The 10,804-nt window shown below is 62.1% G+C and overlaps 1 protein-coding gene across 2 annotated transcripts in view; it reads left to right on the top strand.

Moving 5' to 3' along the window:
* The first annotated feature begins 2,269 nt into the window (after window positions 1-2,269).
* CACNA1B (calcium voltage-gated channel subunit alpha1 B) overlaps window positions 2,270-10,804 on the top strand; it is a 194,348-nt gene continuing 185,813 nt past the window's right edge. For both annotated transcript variants that reach the window (XM_060013664.1, XM_060013665.1), the window contains exons 1-3: window positions 2,270-2,553; window positions 3,540-3,645; window positions 6,655-6,794. In XM_060013664.1, the coding sequence (XP_059869647.1) occupies window positions 2,270-2,553; window positions 3,540-3,645; window positions 6,655-6,794 (530 nt within the window). The remainder of the gene's footprint in view (window positions 2,554-3,539; window positions 3,646-6,654; window positions 6,795-10,804) is intronic.

The raw sequence follows: 10,804 nt of genomic DNA, 5'->3' as shown, positions 1-10,804 counted from the left end.
CAGAGAAAACCATAATTAGAAAAGGGACATGCACCCCTATGTTCATAGCAGCATTATTTACAATAGCCAAGACATGGACACAACCTAGATGTCCATCCACAGATGAATGGATAAAGAAGATGTGGTACATATATACAATGGAATACTGCTCTGTCATAAAAAAGAATAAAATAATGCCGCTTGCAGCAACATGGATGGACCTAGAGATTATCATACTAAGTGAAGTAAGTCAGACAGAGAAAGACAAATATCATATAATATCACTTATATGTGGAATCTAAGATATGACACAAATGAACTTACCTATGAAACAGAAACAAACTCACAGACAAAGAGAATAGACTTGTGGTTGCCAAGGGGGAGGGGGTGGGGGGAAGGATGGACTAGGAGTTTGGGATTAGCAGGTGCAAACTATTTTTTATATATATATATATATATGTATAAATGAGCCACTTTTCTCTATAGCAGAAACCAATACAACATTGTAAATCAACTATACTTCAATAAAATAAAATTTAAAAAATAGATGTCCTTTTTACACCTGCCTGTTCCTTCCTATCTGAGATGGTGGTGTAAAGACATGATGTCTCATGCTGTGGCAGCCACCTTGGGCCGTGAGGCGACAAGCATGAGGACAAAACGTGCGGGTGGTGACCACAGGAGGGAAGAGGGATAGGAAGAGTCTGTGTTCCTGAAATAGCATACTTTATGACTTAGTAAGTGAGGTTAAAACTATTGTATAGTCACTGACACGTGGGAATTGGGTTGCTTACCTCTGAATACATCCTAGGTGATGCACACACTGTACCCCTGCAATCTGTTCCCCAGCAGCCAGAGGGATCCTTTTGGAACAGGAGTCAGATGACCACCTGTCTGCTCAGAACTCTGCTCTGACTTCCCATCACACTGAAGACAGAAGCTGGAGCCCAGATCTTGGCCTGCATGGCCACCCCAGGGTCTCTGCACTCAGTGTCCTGTCTCACTCTACAACATTCAGGTCCACTCAAGGATCATTTCCTGAAAGTTGTCTTCCCTGACTGGGTGGTAGAAAAGCCGCTCCTCCCCCACCCCCCCGCATCCTTATCTCCTTGTTCTGTTTTCACAGCGCTGCTACCTGGTGCTGCCGGCAGTATTGATTTGCTGTCCGCGTGCTGGTGGAAGGGACACTCGCCTTACCTCCTCTGCCACTGACTCAGGAAAGGCTTCTTGTTTGAACGTTGTGAGGACCAGATGAGCAAATCATGTGTGGATCGAGTAGAACCGTGCCTGGCGCAAAGTAAGCCCAGTGTGAACATTGCCGTTCCTTGTATGAGGATGTCTTCTCCGTGAAGGCAGAGCTGGGAGCCTAGCGCCTGGCACCTAATAGGGGCTTAGTGGAGAGGCTGGTTGGCTGGCTGGATGAATAGCATACAACAGGCTCTCTTTAAATTTTTATTGAAGGAATGGTGGAACGCAGGAATCTCTGAATTGAGGTTTTGGAGCTGATTCGGTGTGTGGTGATGGCAAAGTCCAGGATACGATTGAGGGCGGAGGGGCCCCAGGACAGAGCTGTGCATCCTGAAAACCCAAGACCAGGGAGTTGAAAGCATCCTCTATACTGATGTCGAAGACCCCGAAAGGATGGCAGGAGAGGGCCAGGAGCCAACATCTTCTTGGAAGAGGCCGGTGTCCGCAGCGAGGGGGAGGGGAGTAGGCGATGTGGCCGCTGGGAGGAGCGAGGTGTGGAAAGAAACGTGGGGAACTAGGGGCCTCCCCCTCCCCCCTTTGGGCTACAGCGTCTCGCAGCTGGTGATGCCTCCTGGGGGGAAGGAAGGGTTCGTTTGTGCCGCTCAGCAAGCCGTCGAGGACTCCCAGCCCCGCCCAGCTCCTGGCCTGAGCCTCCCAGTTCAGCATCTGGCCAGCGGCCGGCCGGGCGTGAGGCGGGAGGGCGCACGCGCACCGCTGCCGGCCAGCCCGGGCGCAGCCCAGGAGGACCTGAGGGCCGAGGCGCAGCCCCCAGGGCCGGCTGCCGGACCCGGCAGGGGGACAGGGCGGGGGCGGCCAGCTGGGGGCGGGGCGGGCGCGGATTGGTCGGGCGCTGCCACGTGACCGGCCCCTTATAGGGCGTGGTGCGGGCGGCAGTGTCGGGTGCGGCGGCGGTCGGCCGGGCGAGGTCCCTTGTGGGTCCGGCGGCTCCGCGGCTGCTCCACTACGAGCGCCAGGCGCGCCCCGCGCCCTCCCATCTCCGCGGGGCCGCCGGGCTGGGGGATGCGCGCAGCGCCCGGGAGCCATGGTCCGTTTCGGGGACGAGCTGGGTGGCCGCTATGGGGGCGCCGGCGGCGGGGAGCGGGCCCGGGGCGGCGGGGCCGGCGGGGCGGGCGGCCCGGGCCCTGGGGGTCTGCAGCCGGGCCAGCGGGTCCTCTACAAGCAGTCGATCGCCCAGCGCGCGCGGACCATGGCGCTGTACAACCCCATCCCGGTCAAGCAGAACTGCTTCACCGTCAACCGCTCGCTCTTCGTTTTCAGCGAGGACAACGTCGTCCGCAAATACGCCAAGCGCATCACCGAGTGGCCATATCCTGCCGGGGGCCGGGCCGGGCGGGGACCGGGGGCCGCCCGAGGTCGCGGGGACGGCCACGGGTGCGGCGTCGGGCGTCCGCGCCTCGCCGGGTCTGGGAGGGGCGGCCTGGGCGCGGGGCCCCGGGGCGGGGGCCGGTCGCGTGCGGCGCCCAGTGGCCATTTTTCCTGGGGCTGGAGGAGGGTGCGCCCTGGGGAGAGGTGCATCGGGTCGGCTCGGCGAGGAGGGGGCGGGGCGGATTCCGGATCCCCTCCGCGCGCAGCGTGTGCGTGCGTGTTTGTGTGTTTCTGTGTGTGTGTGTGTGTGTGTGTGTGTGTGTGTGTGTGTGTGGTCGTGGTGGCAGCGGCCGCGGGAGCGGGGTGGACGCTGGGCGGAGCCCCCTGCCCCTGGGCTCGTCCCTTCGCTTCCACGGTCCGGGCGCAGAGCGCGCGGCCAGCCTGGAGGGCACCCGAGGGCGAATCGGTGTCTGTGTAGGTGTGAGCACCCGGGGGACGCGAGCCGGTGCGCGCGCCTGGCTGCAGGTGCCTGTGTGTGTGCGGGCATAGCATGAACCTGGTGCTGCGCGTGCGTGCGTTCGGGACTCTCGGTACATGTATGCTCACGTGCCTGTGTAGGTACATGTGGCTGCGTGTGTCTTTAGGGGGGAGTGTGCGCCTGCGCGGGGTCCTTCCTCCAGCCGCGCGCTGGGGGCCCACAGCCCCCTCCCTCGGGGCGCGGGAGCCGGGCGGAGCCGCGGCGGAGACGCTGTCCGCGGTGCTGACGGCCGCGGGGACGTGCTGAGGGGCTGGTGGCCGCGACTGCGGAGGCGTCCCTCGCGGCGGCCCCGAGGATGAGGGCGGGAAGGGCGGGGTGGACTCCGGACCTGGTCATTCTCAGGCCCTCCGGAGGCGGCCTGGCCCCGGCTGCTGCACTGCGCGCTGTCGGCCTTGGCCTCCTCGCTTCTCCTCTTTGGCGCCTCCCGGCCAGTCCTTAACCCACGCACTCCGTTTGAGTACATGATTCTGGCCACCATCATCGCCAACTGTATCGTGCTGGCACTGGAGCAGCACCTCCCCGACGGAGACAAGACGCCCATGTCTGAGCGGCTGGTGAGTGCGGTGGTGGCCGGCCTGAGGGCGGGGCGTGGGGTGGCGGCAGCTTGTCTGATTCCACGACCCTCTAAGGATCCGTGACTGGGCGCAGCTTCCTCGGGCAGGGTAGTCTGGGCAGCTCCCCCTCTTTCAGGGTAGGAAAAGGATAGGACCCGGGCAGCTGGCGCTTGCCTGAAGGGCCGGGAGAGCGGGATAGCCAGCTCAGCCCCTGCTGGGGAAGGGTGGCTTGAGAGGGGCCATTTTAGCCCGCAGCTGCTCTGCCCAGCGTGCCACCGCCACCCCTACACCTGTCCAGTCCACACGGACTAAGAAACTAAGAGCTAAAGCTGGGGTGTGGGAAGGGCGTTCATAATGGCCCAGGTTAAGGAGGGTCAGGCTCCGTGAGTGGGGTGGGGGCTAGCTGCCCACCCTTCCCTGCAGGGCTGTGATAGTCTTCGGCCCCCGGGGTGCAGCCCTTGGTCTCGGGACCGTCAGCCTCTCCTTCAGAGCTGTCTTCCCTGGCTCTGCTTGGAATCCCTTCCCTGTGGTCCCGCCACTTCCCGTGGGAAGCACTCCTTCCCAGCCTTTCTTCCCAAAAGTCCCGAATATCGCTTCTACCCACTCTTGCCCGGAGCTCCCCAGACCCCTGTGGTTTCCCCTTTTGGAGTACAGAACCCACAGGAGCCAGGATGCCAGGTTAGGGTGTCTGGAGGTGCTGGGGCAGAGGGAAGGGTGCTGCTTGAGGAGGTGAGCCCCATTTCAAGGGTGAGGTTATGTCCCCTAGCCCCAGCCACCCCAGCTGCCCGGGCCCCTTTGCCTGGGCTCGGTGTGGGCTCCCAGGGGCCTGAGAGACTGAGCTTCAGAGCAGAGAGAAGGAAGAGTAGCTGTGGGGATTGGAGAGGGAGCCTGGGGCCTGGCTGGAGAGCCGCCGGAGGTCCTGAGGTCCCGAGGAGGAGACACTTCTGGAGGCGCGGGCGGCCAGAGGCCGATGCCTCTTCTCCACACCCTGGCAAGTGACCACTTCTGTCCAAGCTCCTTCCCTAACTTCAGTGGAGAAAAGCGTTGATGAAATAGGGCCTGTTCAGCGCTCTGCGTAGGCCTTGAACTCCAGGCAAGGCGTGGTCACATCCCTAAGGGAGTCCAGCAGGGGTGGGGCCAGAGGGAAGCAGGCCGGGGGAGGGGTGGGTGCGGGGGGCAGGGAGGCCAGGCTCCGGCAGCAGGCCTGAGTGGGCCAGCCGTGTGTCCAGCCACGTCTGAGCTCCTGCCTCACAGGTGAGGGAGGGTTTGCTTTGTGGTGATGGGCTTCGGTACACTTGTCGGAGTTGGGGGCTGAGCTGTTGGGAGAGTAAGCAGAGTGTGCCCCCCGGAGGCTGCTGAGATGGATGGGAGGCCGGACACAGCGGGCCTGGAGAGCAGGCGCCCTGCGGCCCAGGGCTTAGGTCTGGAGGCTGCTGCTGCCAGAGGCTGGGAGGGGGCCGTGTGGCACAGGGGCGGCCTGGCCCGGGGTGGGGCCTCCACAGCTTCCTGTCTCTGGGGGCTCCGCTTCCCACACACCCATCAACTTCCTGAGTGGCCTTCAGCCGGAGCCCTGCCCTGAGCCAGCCCTGAGCCAAGTGTGATCAAGGATGGGGCTGGGGGAAGGGCTGTGAGGGAAGGTCTGGGCAGGGGTCTGGGGAGGGGCCCCGCCCCGTCTCCTGGCGCTGGCTTACTCTTCTTCTGTGAACATCTGTTTGCTGGGGCCCAGCTGTTAACCCAGGGCAGGTGGTCCGCAGCCTCTTCTCTCGGGGAGAGGGGACCCTCCAACTAAACCAGACGAGAAGCCTCCGGGGAACGATCCTTCGTGAGTCAGCATCAGGGTGGTAGGACAGGAGAACTGGGCCACCGTGGACGCCAGGCTGAGGGTGCCCCAGGTCAGATGGGAGAGCCCTGGGGGGCCAGGCTTCTCTGGGGAGGAAGGCTCAGGCCGCTGGTCCTGAGTGGGAGCTGGCAACACCCACAGGGAGCCAGTCTGGCCCTCCCCTCCCCTCCCCTGCAGCCCCGGGAGGCTGGTCCCTGGCCCCGAGGCTCGACCCCTCCCTGGCGGAGCAGCCCTCGGAGGACAAGTCGTCCTGTGGCTCCCACAGTCCTGGGGGCAGGACCTCCCCGCTGCCCCTTTGTCCACTCCTGTGTCTGTGGTCTGCACTCAGGCTGTTTCCCATGCTGACCCTCCCCCTGTGTCCCCGTTGTCCAGCTTGTGGGGTCACCTGCACAGAGGCTCTGTCTGCCACCCTTCCCAAGTGTGTGGTGCCCCTGGTCAGTCTCCACGCCGCCTGTGTGTCTTCTCCCTGAGTCCACGCAGCTCATCCCCACTGTGCTCGCCACCAGGGCCGGGCCCGTGTCGGCCCTGCCCTCTCCCATCCCCATTCTTTTCTCACACTGTTCCCTCCGCCTGGAATTCCTTTCCTTTTCGCCCAGCTGGATGCCTCGCCCTCCAGAGGCTCCCTGAGGCGCGGCCATGCTCGCTTCCACCAAGATGTATATGTTTTGATTATCCAGAAGGTGTGTGTTGAAGGAATGCGTGGGTCCTGGGCCGTCCTCTAGGGAGTTGGGCCATTGTCCCCATAGCGGTTCGAGCTCAGGATCAGACCCAAGTCACCTCTGGGTTAGGATTTGTCTCTGCCTCTAGCAAGCTGTGAGTCTCCGGCCCAGTTCCTGACCTCTCTGTGCCTCAGTTTCCTCTAGGATGGGGATGATAATAGTGCTTAATGCATGTGGAGTATTATAACGATGATTGTCCTAGTGATTGTGGGAAAACCCCCCAATTTTCTTATTGCTTCCCCTGCTGCAGGGCTTCCGGGGGTGGGAGCCCCCCCTTGCTATTGTGATCGGGTGTCGCTGGCCGCGGGGACAGGGCCACCTGCCCTGGTAGGGAAGCTCGGCAGAGGGCAAACAGGCCCGTGATGGAAGAGCCGAGTCTGTGGGTGGTGGGGGGTTTCCTCGCCTGCCACACCCCCGGCGGGGGTGACCTTGCTCTGCGCTTCTCCTCAGGACGACACGGAGCCGTACTTCATCGGCATCTTCTGCCTCGAGGCCGGGATGAAGATCGTTGCGCTGGGCTTCGTCCTGCACAAGGGCTCCTACCTGCGGAATGGCTGGAACGTCATGGACTTCGTGGTGGTCCTCACGGGGTGGGTGCTGGGCCCGGGCTGCCCTCTGCGAGGGGCGGGCTTGGGCACGCTGGAGGCCCCGGCTTCGTGCTGGTCCTCACAGGGTGGGTGCTGGTGGGACGGGCATTGTTTCTCCCCAGGAGGTGCCTGGGCTGTGATCGTGGCCGAGGGGCCGTCGACGGTGCTCTGTCCTCGGGCGAAGCTTGCTTACAGAGCTGCTGGTGCCGTGGGCAGGTCACCAGGGCAGGGGAGGGCTCTGGGCCTTATTCTGTAAATCCTGGGCTCCAGCCTTGCCTCTGTCGCCCCATGATCCGGGGGGCTCCTGCCTGAAGGGTTCTCGGACGCGGCTTCCTGGAGCTGTGCTTGGGTGAGGCCGCGCCGGTGTGTTGTCACAGTGTCTGGTTCCAGGAAGGAGCTTAATCAGTGTGTCCTGCCGCCCACTTTCCTTCTCAGACGGACCCTGACAAGTGCCAGCTTGTGGTTTCCAAACAACCCAGGAGATCCAGAAAGTCGCCGTGGGCTGGGCTGCTTTGAGAGCAGGCGGAATGCCCTGCTCCTCGTCGTGGAGGCCCCAGCCTTTGGGCCAGGGTGTTTCCGTCGGCCTGATGGGTATTCAGGCCTCTGCGCTCCTCCTCTGGCCAGTAGAGGCTGAGGCGGGGGCTGAGCTGCTGTTGCTCCGGCTCTGGGCTGGGGTTGGGGCTGAGCGCCTGGGTGTTCGCTCCACGGGACCTGTTTGCACAGCCCAGGTCCCAGAGGCCCCGCCCCGGCGGACTGCAGCCGCGCTTTCTGGGACCTTGTGGCCCCAGGGAGGCTCGGAGCCCCACTGTGGCCCAGAACACTCCTTCCAAGGGACAGGAGGCTGTGGCCAGGTCTCTGTCCTGTGCTGCATGTGAGGACACACAGACTTGGCTAAACGGCCTCTGGGCTCCCGCAAGAGGCCCCCTCACCCGCCCCGTCCTGGGGGGCCTGCCCCGCTGTCTGCTCGAGCTGCCGGTGGCCTGGCCCCAGAGGTGCCTGCAGCATGCCCGACATGGGCCAGAGTCGAGGTGGCCTCGCCTTCGGAGGGTCTCTCCCTGGAGGTGACAGAGGGGCCGGTGGGCCTTGTGCCTCAGCCTCCCTTTCTGTCTTTGCACCAGCCTGTCACCGGCTCTGACGGGATGGGTGCCGCTGAAATCGGATATAATAAGCTTTCTGGGAAACTTGCTGTTTTCCTTTCATTTTTCCTAATGACCGAGTAGGGAAGGGAGCGGGGAGCCTTCTGCTGGGAGCCGTGCGGTCCTGTGGTACGGCGTGCGCCGTCCACACCCGCCTGCTGCCCTCGGTGGCGGTGGCAGCAGGGGCTTTTACAGAAAGCCCTCTGGGGTCCCACCGATGTTGCTGGTGGGGATCTGGTGGTGGGTGTGGCCCCTCGGAGGGCAGGGTGCTCCCACAGCCCGGTGGGCACTGCGTGGGCTGTCGAGGAGAGTCGCTGGCTGTTTACATCTCTCTCCCTCTAGATGTGAGTCCCTGAGGATAAGAACAGCGTCTTATTTTTCAGGGTGTCCCCAGAGCCTAGCTCTGGGAGGGCCCCCAGGAGGGTCAGGGAGCATCTGCTGAATTAATGGGCTATTGAAGCTAGGGTGCTCTGTGCTTGGGCCAGCTGGGAGCTGGGCGGGACGGTGGGACCCTGCCTCTGGGGGTGCTGTCCGTGGTGCTGAGTGTTTGGACTGCTGGGAGCAAGCCGGGGAGGCAGGACCCCTGGGTCTTCCAACAAGCGTGTCCTGATTCCAGGTCCAGGGAGCCCCGTCCTCCTGTGAGGGCTAGGAGAGACCTCCAAGGCTGGCTGCTCTCTCTTGCCATTGACCACACTCTCCGGGGCACAAGAGAGAATAGGATGGGCTCACTTTCCTGGGAGCCCCAGCAGGGGGATCCCAAGGGTCCCGAGACCTTAACTCTGCCCCCAGCCCGGACTCGGAGATCCTGACCTCAGTTCGTCTGTTTCTCCACCTCGTCTTTCCTACCTCTCCTCGCTTCTGCCTTTTCTTCACGTGGGCCCCTCTCCTACCCCGCCAACCTGTTTCTGTCTCTCTTTCCCTCCCTCCCTGTCCCCTTGTCTTGTTCTCTTGGCCTTTGTCTGCCTGTTTCTGATCTTCTCTGCCTCACTGACCCTTTATCTCTTCTTTGCCATCTCGGTATTTCTTTGCCTCTCGACGTCTCTGTATCTCTGTGTCTTTTTGCTTTTTCGCTCCCATTCTTCCTCTGTCTATTTCTCTTTCTGCCTGTTCTGTGTCTCTCATCCGGGTCCTGGAGTCTCCGCTCTTGCTGGAAGTTGGCACCAATGGTTTGCAGGCTCCCTCTCTCTGCACCTTGTCCCCAGGGGTGGCGCTGGGTTGGGGGGGGGGTGATCTATGTCCCAGAGTCACGTGCGGGAGCTGCTCTGTTGCTCCTGGTTGCAGCACCCAGGGACTCGTGACCTGTGCGTGTACTCGTGTATGCGTGCGCATGTGCGTCTGTGCATGCGTGCACGTGTATGTGTGTGTGGTGCGTGATGGAGGGAGGCCCTCGTCCATTTTGGGGTGAGTACTTGCCCCAGGGAACCCGGGGAAGAATGCCTAACTCTAAGCCCTCCTGAGCTGAGGTCCCTGTGGGTAGCCATGGCGGGGGGTGGGGACATTATTTCTTGGTCCCTTTTTAAAAAATTAATTAATTTATTTGTTTATTTTTGGCTGCGTTGGGTCTTCATTGCTGCACGCGGGCTTTCTCTAGTTGCGGCGAGCGGGGGCTACTCGTCCTTGCACCGCGCGAGCTTCTCATTGCAGTGGCTTCTCTTGTTGCGGAGCACGGGCTCTAGGCACGAGGACTTCAGTAGTTGTGGCACCCGGGCTCAGTAGTTGTGGCGCACGGGCTTGGTTGCTCCGCGGCATGTGGGAATCTTCCCGGACCAGGGCTCGAACCAGGGTCCCCTGCATTGGCAGGTGGATTCTTAGCCACTGCGCCACCAGGGAAGTTCCCTACTTTGTTGTTTTTAATTAGGGTTGACTTAATTGGTGCTCAGAGGGCCGGAGGCCCATGGTGGGGAGGGGAAGGGCTCTGGCCGGGGAGGCCCTGGTGCTGACTTGTCCCCAGAGGCCAGCTGGGCTCCCTTCTACTTCTGAGGCTGGCACGCAGGTTGTGGGAGGGCCCCGATGGAACGAGGGCCCCTCCCTGCATCAGGGAAGCCTCTTAACCTCATATACTCACCTGTAGAGTGTGCCTGGGTGCACGCTTGGCATTGCAGGGGGCACAGCATCTAGTCCTGGCCACGGAGCCAGGTGAGGGGCTGTCCTGCCTGCCGCCCTCTGCCCTCCGTCCTGTCCACGCGTTTCCAGCTCCTCGAGCTGCCCTCGCCTGGCACTGCCCCGCCCACTCACCAGCCCTTGATCACTCATTTATTCAGATTCAGTGAGCCTTTGCCCGGTGCTGAGGAGGCAGCAGTGAACAGGACCCCCAGGCCCCTGCCCTGTGGGCTGTGTTTCTGGGGGACCCAGTCTCCCTGCCCCGCTCAGTGTCCTCTCGGTGCGCAGAGGGTCGGCAAGGGCAGGTCATGGCCACATCACGGTGCCTGGGGGCAGGTGTGCCGTGGAGACCGCTCCTTCTGTGACAGCACTGTGCTTCATCTTCCCATGTAGGAAGGGGGTTAAGGAGAACACAGTGTGGACTGGGAGGCTGTTGCTCGGTGTCGGGGGGTCAGAGAAGACTCCGTAGTGAGGTGACTTTTGAAGGATGTGAGGGGATGAGCCATCTAGATATTTGGGGAGAGGTCTTGGCTGGTGGTGTCAACACCAGGACACAGGTGTATCCGTGGCCTTTAGTGCCTGAGACCAGACAGGATCCCCAGGGAATGGGGAGTTTGGAGGAGAAGCTGCCCATGACTGAGCCCCGGGACCCCAGAGTTGACACGTTGGGACTGGCCGGTGAGGTGGGTGGGGACGGTGTTGAGGAAGGGGGAGCGTGCTCTCCTCGGGCAGGAGCAAGGGGAGGATGGATGGCTGAGTGCGGCGGTGGGCGCCGTG

The sequence above is a fragment of the Delphinus delphis genome, chromosome 6, assembly GCF_949987515.2.
Source record: "Delphinus delphis chromosome 6, mDelDel1.2, whole genome shotgun sequence".
In the NCBI taxonomy this organism is placed as follows: Eukaryota; Metazoa; Chordata; class Mammalia; order Artiodactyla; family Delphinidae; genus Delphinus; species Delphinus delphis.
Note: the sequence above shows the minus strand (reverse complement) of the source record. Positions and strands in the feature narration are given on the sequence as shown.